Source organism: Manacus candei, unplaced genomic scaffold (genome assembly GCF_025592945.1).
Source record: "Manacus candei isolate 608988 ecotype Guabito, Panama unplaced genomic scaffold, ASM2559294v1 h1tg000083l, whole genome shotgun sequence".
In the NCBI taxonomy this organism is placed as follows: Eukaryota; Metazoa; Chordata; class Aves; order Passeriformes; family Pipridae; genus Manacus; species Manacus candei.
Window position 1 is genome coordinate 1,256,067 of NW_026138131.1, and position 13,321 is coordinate 1,269,387.

Below are 13,321 nucleotides of genomic sequence, written 5' to 3' on the forward strand. Positions count from 1 at the left end.
GAATCCTTGGAATCCTCAAAGCTTTGTGAATCCACAAAACCCTGTTGGTATGGGCACGCCACAGGGTGTCGCCCAGGCATTTATGTTAGGGAGTTGTGGAAGACAGAGCCAGCTAGATTCAGACTTAAAGGTTGTTTTGGAAGTAGAGGGGGAGCCGACGGAATTTAGAATAGATACTGGAGCTAGTTTTTCGGCAATGAATAAATTGATGGGGCCACTAAGCGATTCAACTGCATGGGTGGTAGGAGTTTCAGGACAGGTAGAGGAAAAGGCGTTTTTGCGACCTTTAGATATTAAATTTAGAGGAAAAGAACTAGACCATCAGTTTTTGTATATGCCTAACAGTCCTGAATGTTTATTAGGAAGGGATTTGCTTTCAGCCTTGCAAGCTAAAATTATATTTGAAAAAGGGAGAGTCAAGATAGAAATTCCAGAAGAAAATTTAGCAAAAATTTTTGTTGTGAAAGAAGTGGAAAAGGAAGAAATACCCCAAGAGATTGAACAGGCTGTTGTACCCTGGGTGTGGGAGACCGGGGTTCCTGGGAAATCTAAAGCTGCTACCCCAGTTAGAATAGAATTAAAAGAAGGAGCACAACCTGTCAGAGTTAGGCAATACCCAATTAGTTTAGAAGCAAGAAAGGGAATAGCCCCTATGATTTCACAGTTCCTAACTCTAGGAATATTACAAGAATGTGAATCAGAATTTAATACCCCCATATTTCCGATAAAAAAAAACCAAATGGAAAATATAGATTAGTACAAGATTTGAGAGCAGTAAATCTTATTACAAAAGATATTCACCCGGTTGTAGCAAATCCTTATACCTTGCTAACATCTGTTTCTGAGAAGTTTCAGTGGTTTACTGTGGTTGATTTGAAAGATGCTTTCTTCTGCATACCACTGGCACGAGAAAGTTGGAAAATCTTTGCCTTTGAATGGGAACATCCAGAGACAGGACGAAAGAGACAGCTCGCTTGGACCAGATTACCACAAGGATTCAAGTGTTCTCCTACAATATTTGGTAACCAGTTGGCAAAGGAACTTGAGGAGTGGAAGATGACGCAGGTAAAAGAATCTCCTTTTTCTTATATAGTGCTTCAGTATGTTGATGACGTCTTTTTGGGGGCTACAGAACAGGGACTTTGTCGTCAGTTAACTATTGAACTGTTAAACATGCTGGGCCAAGCAGGCTACCGAGTCTCAAAAGAAAAAGCACAATTAGTAAAACGGAAAGTTATCTATCTGGGATGTGAAATTTCCCAAGGAGTCCGGCGCCTGGGAACAAATAGAATCCAAGCAATATGTGCTATACCTGTGCCTAGAAATAATCAAGAACTGAGATCTTTTCTAGGAATGGTCGGATGGTGCAGGCTGTGGATTCCTAACTTCGGACTGACTGCTCGACCACTGTATGAAGCAGCAAAGGAGTCCAAGCTAACCTGGGGGACAGAGCAAGAAAAAGCATTCCAGGAACTGAAGAAAGCCCTCCAGGAAGCACCTGCCCTGGGACTACCGGACCCAACCAAGGAATTTCAGCTCTATGTTTGTGAGAGACAGCGAATGGCCTTAGGAGTACTCACTCAGCGATTAGGATCCTGGAAGAGACCGGTTGGGTACTTCTCCAAACGGCTAGACGCAGTAAGTGGGGGATGGCCGGGGTGTCTCAGAGCTGTGGCAGCGACGGTCATTTTAATACAGGAAGCGCGCAAATTGACTCTGGGAAAACACATGATAGTGTACGTGCCCCACATGGTCATAGCAGTTCTAGAGCAAAAAGGGGGGCATTGGCTCTCCTCCAGCCGCATGTTGCAATACCAGGCTTTGTTGAGAGAACAAGATGATGTTGAACTGAAAATTACTAACCATCTCAACCCAGCAGAATTCCTTAGGTCTACACAGGAAGAAGGCACCCTGGAGCATGACTGTGTAGAGACCATTGAACAAGTCTACGCGAGCAGAAGAGACTTGAAGGACGAACCATTGACAGATCCTGACTGGGAGTTGTTCACTGATGGATCTAGCTTTGTGGAAAATGGCACCAGGTATGCTGGGTATGCAGTGGTCACTTTACAACAAGTGATAGAAGCGAATGCACTACCCCAAGGTACGTCTGCACAAAAGGCCGAGATATGGGCATTGGTGAGAGCTTTAATATTAAGCCAAGGAAGGAGAGTTAACATATGGACTGACTCCAAATATGCTTTTGGGGTAGTTCATGTTCACGGAGCACTCTGGAAGGAGAGAGGACTTCTTACTTCTCAGGGGACAACGATTAAACATCGGGAAGAAATTTTACAATTGCTAGAGGCAATACATAAGCCCTCAGCAGTGGCAATAATGCATGTCAGAGGACACCAGGCTGATCCAGGACGAGAGTTTCAGGGAAATCGATACGCTGACCAAGCAGCCAGGAGGGCTGCGAGAAAGGTATGGACTCAAATGGTTCTTTTACCAACCCGGAATAATCCAGCAATAGCATTCATGGAAGAGAAACCGCATTATTCACCTGAAGATGAGAAATTAGCTGTGATGATGGAAGCGAAGAAAAATATCAGGGGGTGGTATATCACTCCTACGAGACAGGTAATTTTACCAGTCAGAATAATGAAAGCAGTGTTTGAAATGGAACACAACAAGTGCCACTGGGGTGCAGAAGCACTAGTGAAATTCTTGAAAAACGAAATTTTCTCAAACCAGATGTTAACACTAGCTAAAAGGGTGAATGCAATGTGTCCTATGTGTATAAAGAATAATCCAGTAGTCAGGAAGCAAGTACAAATGGGAAAACTACAAGTAGGACAGTTACCAGGAGACTATTGGCAAGTAGATTTTTCTGAGTTGCCTAAGGCCCAAACTTTTAAATATCTGCTAGTGTATGTTTGTACCTTCTCAGGGTGGCCAGAAGCTTTTCCATGCAGGACCAATCAGGCAAAAGAAGTAGTGAAAACCCTTCTGAAGGAAATCATCCCAAGATTTAGAGTTCCCCTAGGGTTGTCCTCTGATCGAGGACCGCACTTTACAGCAGGGATAGTCCAAGATGTGTCAGCTGTATTAGGGATAACATGGAATCTCCATACACCATGGAGACCGCAGTCTAGTGGACAAGTAGAAAGAATGAATCAGACATTAAAAGGTCAATTGAAGAAGATCTGTCAGGAAGCCAAAATCCAGTGGCCCCAAGCAGTACCCCTCGCTCTGCTGAGAGTTAGGATTAAACCAAGGGAAAGAATAGGAGTAAGTCCATACGAAATATTGTATGGCAAGCCCTATCATGCGGCTACTTACCAAGGGGATCCTCATGTAGTGGGTGATCAGGCAGTATTTAACTATGTGTTATCTTTGAATAAGACCCTCACAGCCCTCAGAGGAGCGCTGCAGTGGAATCGGCCTCTGCCCCTGGAGAATCCGGTTCATGACATTTCTCCAGGAGACCAAGTCTATGTGAAAAACTGGTCAGTGGAACCATTAAAGGGAACATGGGACGGTCCTCGCCAGGTGATAATGACCACTTATACGGCGGTGAAAGTCGAGGGAATCGACAATTGGATCCATTACACCCGAGTCAAGAAGGTTCCAGTCTCATGGTCGGTAGAACCTCTCTCACCTACAAAGATGGTATTTCGAGCCAACAATTGAAGATTGTGGTATTCCTGGGGTTGATAAGTTTAGCAGAGACCACCGTGAGAATTGAGACCCCAGATCCTTATTTGTTTGCACCAGAACACTGATGTAAACTTAACTTGTCTGTTTTCAGATGACCAGGGAGCTGAATTAAGAGATGTCCACGTCAAGTGGAGACGGAGGGATCAAGATCGAATCATAACAGAAGGAGTGACAACAGTTTGGGATGCGACACAACAAAAGGGTTATACCGTCCTGCAGGTACCTGAGGTGTCTAAAACCGTAGAAGGGACATACATGTGTGTAGTTTGGATTCAAAGGAGTTTTGATTATGGGTATGTAGAAATACACATGATAAACACAACTTGGGAAATAATGACTAAGGTACAAGTTATACCCCCTAGGAAAACTCGACATGTGAGAGATCTGCAGATTCCGAATAGAGAAATAGAACAGGAAAATTTAATTGTGGGCCTAATTCGAGATTTTGGGAAAGTACAAAACGTTACTAAAATTACTGCATGTCTCCCTATGCCTCATGCAGCAGGAGACCCAATTCCATGGGGAATAATTCCAGTGCCGGAAATACCCAAAATGTTTAAGAATATTACAAGGAATTGTAAATTTGTAACCATCACATGGAGCGAAACGATAGATGTATGTTTATTAAGTGACAAAATGATGAAGAAGCAATGTGAACAGATGCCGGGATATTTCCGATGGGTAGTAATTGGGACATGGGTAACAAGTGAAACAATTAATGAATTAAAAGGATACTGTTTAGTTACAAATTCAACACACCCATGCTCTAAAGTTCCGGCTTCAGTAAAACGAGAAAAACAAGAAGAGGTCTGTCAAAATATTACCAGTTCTACAACCATGGAAGAATGGCAAACAATTTGGGGACCCAGCCTGCTAGAGACATATAGTTATATTGGAAAGGTACAGTGGTGCATTCACTGGAAGGGGAAAAAGAATCAAACTTATTCTACAGGAAATAGAGGGAATCATAATTGGAGGACAGAAACACATACAAAAGAGGATTGGAATTGTACCCGAATATATACATGTGATACCCCAGACGATGAAATAGGATTAATACCAGTCAGGGCCCTCCTGCAGTTAGGATGTGAGTGTCGAGGATATAACCATACCATTAAAGGACATGTGAAAAACATTGATTGTCACACTACTACAGTTAGAAGTCCCGGAAACCTAGTATGGGTCATGGGACATGGTCAATGGACCACCCACATGCCACTAGACGGTCCGGTTGTACCTGTCACACTAGGGATACCTACTCTTTGTCCACTCTGGAGAAAAGAGAAGTTAACACCAGCAGAGATGCGACCACGGGAGAAAAGAGAAGTTAGGAATGACATTAATGACCTGGAACTAACAGATTGGCATGAGCCATCAGCAGGAGTTAAATTCGGATGGGCACTAGAATCTTTGTTTGCCCCAATTTCAACATATCGAAACAGAGAAATATTGTTCAAATTGATGAGCCAGACCGAAAGGTTAGCAGCAGTCACTAAGAAAGGATTTAAAGATCTAAATTTACAATTACAAGCCACCTCTAGAATGACCATACAAAACCGCATGGCATTAGACCTGATATTACTCAAAGAACATGGAGTTTGCGGTTACCTGCATGCAAAGGATGAGCATTGTTGTGTACACATCCCAAAGTCACTCAAGAAGTAGAGAAAGATATTAATCAATTAGAACAAATTGACGAGAATGTTCATAAACTGCAGAAAGAAGCGGAACACAATTGGATAGGACAATTATTCAGCTCCCTAGGTCTCCATGTGCCAGGATGGATATCTTCTGTTATCCAGTACGGAATATTGATTGTAATAATTGTTGTCATAGCCATAACTGTTTACAAGTGTCTTTTAGGAATGATTGTAAAAGAAGGTCAACATACGAGACGCATCATGAAAGCTATAACAAGAAAAGAAGTAATCTCACCGCAAAATGGATCACCTCCTATCCATCAAGAAACTGCAACCTGAAGATTGCTGTATTTGAGCATCCTTGCAAGCAAAGCCTGAAGAATGCTCAAAAGGGGGGACTGTTGCAAAGCAGTTTAAATTTAGTAGTAGAATGGCTAAGGCTTAAGTAAGAGGGTAGGCCTAGAAAGCAACACTTTACAGTAGTGAGTTAAGCAGCAGCCTTGTTCGTGGGAATAGAATGTACTGAAGAAGTAGAAACAATAATCAAAAGATTTAGTCAAGCATGTACGTAACGATTTGTACCTTAGATGTGGTAAGGGTCTGTTAAACAGTTTCTAGGGGGGTAAGACAACTTAAGCAGATTTATGATTAGAGTAGATGATTGTTAATTGTTATAAACTACTGCACCTGGTTTGCTATAGAAACTGTAATTGTTTTAGCCGTGAGAATACATGTAAACTTGTTTGTGTATAAAAGCTGAACTGAGAACGAGGGTCGTCGGAATCCTGACTTGGGGCGTTAGCCCGCAGGTTCCCGGGGCCCCGAATAAAGCACCCATAAACCGGCACTTTGTTGGTTTGTGTCTTTGTTTACGGGCAACAGGTACTTTCTCCCTTTTTCCCTGAGCTGGTTTTTAGCTGATCTCTTTTAATGGAGTTGACAGTCTTGGTCGGGTGAAATTCAACCTGAAATTTGCATTGGTAGAAGGGGAGCCAAAGCTAACAAGTCTCCAACAACACTCTCCCTTACATCATGCAGTTCAAAATAGAATTTAGAATGATTTTCTAAAATTATAAAACAGGAAATGACACCTCACAAATCTGAAATTTCTTTCCTGGAATTAATTCCAGCACAGTGCTACGGAAATCTTACGTAGCAGAGTCAATGGAGTTTCTAATGACTGTGGGGAAATGTCCTCTATAGGCCAGCAATGCCAACTGCTGGAACTGGTTCTCAGGGTGGATCGAAAGGCAAAGGACCCTGACAAAAGACATGTACTTAGAATGTAGATTGGTTGCTTTCATTATGATAGCTGGCAAAAAGAGAGTCTGAGTCTGGGCAGTGACTGATGAAGTTGTGAGGTAAAGCTGGGGGTGCTCGTCACAAGCAGTGCGAGGACTGGCTGGGTTATTTCAGTGTTATGTTAACAATGCTTGATTATATCCCTCCTCTGAAACACAGGCTTATCATCTAAGCACTGGGATAGGCTCCCCTGTTTACCAAGCTTTAACAATCAAGGCGGGCAGGAACCCTTCACCGCTGGAATGCATCCTTACAACCTATCCAGGCTTCACCAATTGATCTGTTTCTATTAATATACACAGGACTTAAACCCACAGTTGGATAATCTCCCTTTGTTTCAGTAAGGTTATTCTTATTTCTGGAATGGTGAGTAGTGTATTTCAGAGTGTTCAGGGCCTGGATTAGAAAAAAATATCCAGATCAGCAAGCTATATGCTTTACAACATGAATAATTTCAAATGAAAATCAGAAATCATGTACCAGTCTGTCCAGGCTAGAAAAAAAAAAAAAAGGCAAACAACCATGAAAACATCCAACCTTCCACCCTCCACCTCAAAAAACAAACAAACAAAAAACACATGGGGAGAAAAATGAGAAATAAATCTACCTTGAAGAAGTTTAACTGAACATTGAACAGATCATCATCCACTCCCTTACTTGGAAATACAAGCATGTGGAATTACCACAACAAAAGTTAAAATCAATATTTGATTCTCCTATCTGCAAAGTAATGATACCATGAATGTATCCAACACAGGAGATACCTTGAGTACTAATGGTCACAGAGAAAAGCTGAGAAGTGGAACTGCTTCTCTGTCCTAAAACCTCTAAACATAACAACATAAAACAGTATTAGCACTATTAAGGAGTAAATTTGAGGCAATTTTTTCTTTTTTAGTATAATTTTCTTCATAGAAAAAAATGAATACACATATAAAAAGAAAATGAGATCACATTATTTTTCTTATTCAAACACTATATTGACCTTGAAAGCATTGTATCATACCATGCAATTTGTGGTAGGCATTCTAATGGTCACATGGACCAAAGCAATTTAATCTAATTCAATTTAGAGACCGGTGTGTTTAAAATTAGAGGAATTACTGAGTTTCTATTTTTAAAAAACTAGGAAAAAAATCTATTATCTTTTAAATTTAAAAAGCTACTTCCTTCAATTTATGGATAAAATTCTGAGCTCTTTACTGAAATGTTTATTCATCTATTTCCCAGAAAACTATACTATCAACTGAAGAGTAAGGACTACAATAGGATTTGAATCTAAACTTCCAGTAAGATGAATTCTTCTATTCAAACAAGGATATTTCCTTTACTGATATACAGTGATTAAAATAACTAAAATTAGACTAGAATTTAAAATTATTTTTTTCAACATGGTACACTTATGCAATATTTCTATTTCCATTAAATAGCTTAAATATAATCTGGTTTATTAGCAAAGTACAAGCTTAGATGATTTTTGCTATGACGTCAAAAGAGTTTTAACAAGACTTGAGCAGCATAAAACTGGGTTTATTTCATTTAAGTAAGCAATCTCCACTTTGAATTTTAGGTTGAGAGAAAGAACACATTCGAAAATGATATGTAGTGAGATGGGTCTTGACAACGTAAAAATGCAAATATTTTATTTAAAACTTGAGTTAAACCAAATTATCTCTAAGTCTTTCAGATACATATCTGCAGATACGCTTTGATATTGAAATTTGGCACCTTAAGGATGTTAAGACACACAAGTAACAGTGCAAACCAAAGGTAAATGTAACTGGAAAATGCTGTGTTGTTCCAATTCAAGATCATGAATCTAATCGTAATTAAGCATTATACGAAAGACAGATGAAAGTACAGAAAATTCTGAGCAAATTAAATGAGGATGGTGACACAATACCTTGTCAAAGTCATATAAGTCTGGGATGGGGGCAGTACAGACCTAACTGGGGTATTTCTTTTCAGCTGATTTTATGTACTTAAAGCAGAAAAAAGGAACTCTGTCCTGACACCAAGACCTGAGCTACAGTCAACTGCATGGTGCTGCCAGGTGGACGAACTTGTTTTTTCCAAATTCTCTGCATTTTTCAACAGCGTACTCCTTTTACAGCATCAACCAATGGCCAGTGCCTCAGGACACCCACAAGGGTCAGAACATGTACAAAGTCACAAACTCAGCTTGAATCCTGACACACACATCTGGGCACCCCTTTTCAAATGGTACCAGCTATTCCCCTGTCACAGGCATTGCATTTCAGACAGACACTTATTTACAAAGTACAAAAGGCTGAGTTGGCCTAAAGCACTTTTAAACCTCAAACATAAAACTGGAATCTGCAAGTAAATATATTCATTGAAGTCTCATTAATGTCTATAGCACTCCTGGTGTCCAGGTGACATATGTCTAGATGATCCCATGCTGCCCACTGTTCCTGGGATGTCCACCAGCCCTACCTCCCTGGGGACTCCCTCACTGTCTGTGGGTTGGCAGTCACTGTGGCCACACATCTACCCTTAAAAAAAGCAAGATGTTACACCTTGCTCATTTAAAAACTCTGTCCTGCCAACTTTACCTCTGCTGTAGCCAATTTCTGATGTTTCAGAAGTCTGATCATTTGTGTAAGACAGGATCAGTACTTTTGTCAAGCTGAGGATAAATTTGTATTGCATTTGATGATGAGATACAGCTATAACTACCATCCAAAAGCAGTATTATTAGTATTTTAAATTAAATGTTGCTAACCCCTTTCTTTCCAAAGGCCAGGAAGGAAGAAGACTGCAAGGTCAAAAAGGGATCAATGTATTCATTAAATCTGACTCACTGAAGTAGCAGATGCACAAAGTGCGTGACTATGCTTTTTAAATATTTATCAGCTTTTGAAGCAATTTCAAGTCCTGAGCTTTACAAGACTCTGTCTACTGTTTTCACTAGTAACATCTTCCAATGTTTTACTGTTCTCATTACTAGAACATTCCACACAAGATTAAATAATTCTCAGATGCAAATTTTTGGCCGCTAGCTCTTCATGCACGTTGGTCAGCAAAACTGAGACATCTTCATTATCTTTTCAATATTCTTTAGCAGATGATCACATTTCTTCTCCATTTTTCCTTTGGCAAACTAAGTTGATAGAGCTACTTAGCATTCATATGACAAGGTCTGTTTTTCCAGTCCCCCATGCTTTTAGTAGATTTCTTTGATTTTCTTCCAGTATTTCAATACAATTTTTAACCTTCAAGAACCAGGTCTGAACATTCAAATAGCAGTACCTATGGTGTTATTTGCTTTCTGTTCATATTAAACCATTTTTCAGCAGTCAAGGACTGAATTGGTTGTTTTTCCTGGTGTCACACTGAGTCTCCAGTGAGACATTAGTTAGGATAATTCCAGTCACTTATATTAGAGACAGAAAGCTCTCCCTCTCCAAAATGAAGTGCCTGACATGTAACCAGGAAATTCAGTAATCACAATTCCATAATAGTATCTACATGTATTATTTGTTAGTCAAAAATATTTATGTCATCTTCAAAATTCATCAATAAAAAAGACATTTATGGCATTTTCTATAGAGATCTGAAGAAGACGTATACTTACTTCTTTACCCTCCTCATCTTCCTAGAAAGGAATTACCTGAATTATCCCCATTCAGGTCAAGAATTTCATTTCTCTGAACATTGCAGAAGTATTTTGAACCTTACGGTGACTTTTGCAAGTTTTCACACTGGATTAGATTAAAATTTATAGGAAGAGTTAAAATGCACCTTGAGAATTTGTTACACAATAGGAGTCAATAATATACTTCAAATCAAGCTTTCCTTTTTACCACTTTAACAGTGTTTTCAGATCAGACAATCATGATCCTGTAGGATAAAACCCTACGCTATTCTGTTCAAGGTCTCAAATCACAATTTTAGTCTAGCTTTTATGCTTCTTACTGGCATCAGACACCTCCCAACATGCTCACCCAACACTAAGACTTTGAAAACATCATTATCTGTTTCTCACCCCTACAGTCAGAATACCATACCTGAAGGAAAGAAGAGCAAACTAGAAGTGACACGTGAACATGATACTCAAATATTTTCAGAAATGCTTACTGGTTTGGATTTTTTTCCCCCTTATAAACACATGTAAAGTCAACTTAGGAGACTCTTCTCCCCTCCCAGCATCTGTGACTGGAAGAGGTGTTCTCCTAGTACTTGCATCACATATTTTAATTTTCAAAAATATTCCTGCAGAAAAATACCATTCCAGACATTTCTATTCGTAGAACCTGTTACCACCATCCATTATTAAAGGCAGCATTTCTTAGCTGCTTAGAATTCATGCAGAAAGCAGGATGTCCATATGATAAAGGAAATATGCATTTACAGAAAATAAGAACAATATTAGTTCTGAAAATAAAAACTTTACAAAGTATAATTCAAAGATAAATAAAAATACAAATCTGTGAAAAACAGAAAAAGTATTAATTAAGCAAACATACTAAACAATTATTTTACCTTTAAATACTTAAGGGACTTAAAACATACAACTTACTCATTATGATGTAATTGTTCTTCCAAAATGACTAACATAATTAAATTATTTTTGAGAGTGAAAGTATGTATTCATCTAGTAATACAAACATGATTAAATGCATCCCAATTATTAATGAAATTTAAGTGACAATAATAATTTGGCATACATAAGGATGGCGGTACCAAAAGAGTCTAATTCTATTATGGACTGTATAGAAACTGAAGTTTTTATAGAATTCAGCCTTATTTGATATCCAAAATTAGAAGCAGACGTCAGCAGAATAAAGGTGTAATTATTCAAGCAGGATAAAGAAGACACTTCAATTCAAGCATTCATTTTAGTTCATATCACTGAGCTTAAATGAGGTCTTAGTAAGTGTTGAGCTTTATTACTCAAAAAGTTATTGTGTGTGGTCACTCAGTAAAATTGATTAATCCTCTGTGATAGCAGCCAGAACAACAATAAAAATTACATTTTTCTTCTTATGCAGTAGAAAAAGAAAATTAAATGTTTAGAGTAACCTTACCAGAGCTCTGCATCTCACATCTATTGTTTTTTCCGGTGCTGCAGGTGTGCTGTTAATCTTTAGGGAGAACCACACTTTGCAATTTGAAGAACATTCTCCTATGTTAAAAAGAACAAAATGCCTTATAAATTATCCTATGAGGTGATCAATCCTAGTAGCCTTCAAATCAATGAGAAATTTGGACCTTTAGCAGAAATGCCAGTCACTGTTCATACTGAGACAAAGCAAATCATGAACTGATTTAATCACTGTCAACAAACTGCACTACCTAATCCCTTCTTGTCTGGATTCAAAATAGTAACAAAATCAATATGTACACAATGGACTGGAAATAGCACTTTACTTTAGCAAATGAATTTCCTGGACAATCACATTTTTTTCTGAATTTTGAATATTACTGATTTGCAACTAACATTTCATATCAGATTGACAGTACTTTTATCATTTTACAATATATCTGGCAAAATTGAATCAAAATTAGTTCCTCTAATATAAGCTTTGGTATATCAGAGAAATTAAGTTCTGTTCAGTTACACAGGACTGTTGCTGTGCAATTGCATCAAGCTAAAACATATCTTCCAGATAGACTTTGGGTCTTGATTTGAAGATATCCACTAGTAGTTTGTTCTGGTGGCTAATTACTAGCATTGGAAGACATTTAAATATAAGTCTAATTTCTGATTTCCATTAGATTTGCTTCAATGTCCAGTCAAACAATTTTTTAATTACTTTTTTCTGATTAAAGAGATCCGGCATTAAGCATCTAGCATTTTCCTATATTTAGAACATAGTTGTGAGTGTTAATAAAATTATCCCTTCAATCTTGTTCAGAGAGGTGAAAGAGACTGAGCCCAAAGTCTCTCATTATATGGTCTGATCTTCACAACACGAATACTTCATGTGGTAAGTTTTTTGCAAGTATAAACGGCTGTTCAGCACCTTTTAATAATGCATACCCAAGAATTACTTGCACTGTTCCTGTTTGTCAGTATATTGTATGAGATGAAATTAGCCTTAATCCTCCTACTCATGCTTCCCTGAATTATACACTGGAGAGCTGCATTAGCACTCCTGTTTTACCACAGCATTAGTCTTGGGAGCTCCTACTGGTTTCCTCTCCTGCTGTGACCCCAGCTCTTCTCAGAGTCACTGCTTTCCTTGCTGCAGTACCTCATTCTGTATATATGACTATTTCTAAACCATATTTCCAATAAAACTGTGTCTGACTGGCTTTAATTGTACTACTTCCTTAAAATTTTCACTGAATACATCTTGTATTAACTTACCCATTTTGTTCAGACTAATTTGATATGCATAAAATTTACTGTTTTTTAATATCAGCAGAATACCAGCCTTCCACTGTCTAGAATATTCTCAGTATCTTACAATCTATAAAAATTAACATCATTGAGGCAAAGACATCTTCTGAGTGTCTATTAAAGGATTCTGGCATGTACATGTCCCTGAGTTTAATCAATTACAAAACATAAAAAAATAGTATACAGAAGAGAGACGACTTCTGCAAGAAAGGAGCATCATCTTACACCAAAACAGAACATACTACCTGGAAGCTGAAATAAAAGTTCTTAAGGAAAGACCAAAAGAAAATCAAAGAGTGACCATAGTTTGGGTCAACACATCCTTCAAGAACGCAGTCAAACTGTA

General features: G+C 38.6%; 2 protein-coding genes across 5 annotated transcripts in view; one reads left to right on the forward strand and one right to left on the reverse strand.

Annotated features, from left to right (window-relative positions):
• Positions 1-13,321, reverse strand: part of CFAP47 (cilia and flagella associated protein 47) — a 287,854-nt gene that overhangs the window by 102,730 nt on the left and 171,803 nt on the right. For all 4 annotated transcript variants that reach the window (XR_007908382.1, XM_051811713.1, XM_051811714.1 and 1 more), the window contains exon 51: positions 11,657-11,754. Coding sequence is in view for 3 of the 4 variants with exons in the window: in XM_051811713.1 (XP_051667673.1) it covers positions 11,657-11,754 (98 nt within the window). In the remaining variant the exon portion in view is untranslated. The remainder of the gene's footprint in view (positions 1-11,656; positions 11,755-13,321) is intronic.
• On the forward strand, positions 751-3,719 carry LOC127481903 (uncharacterized). The gene is made up of 3 exons (XM_051811721.1): positions 751-1,065; positions 1,352-2,583; positions 3,349-3,719. Exons 2-3 carry the CDS (start codon positions 1,354-1,356, stop codon positions 3,634-3,636), a joined length of 1,518 nt encoding a protein of 505 aa, XP_051667681.1. The 5' UTR covers positions 751-1,065; positions 1,352-1,353; the 3' UTR covers positions 3,637-3,719.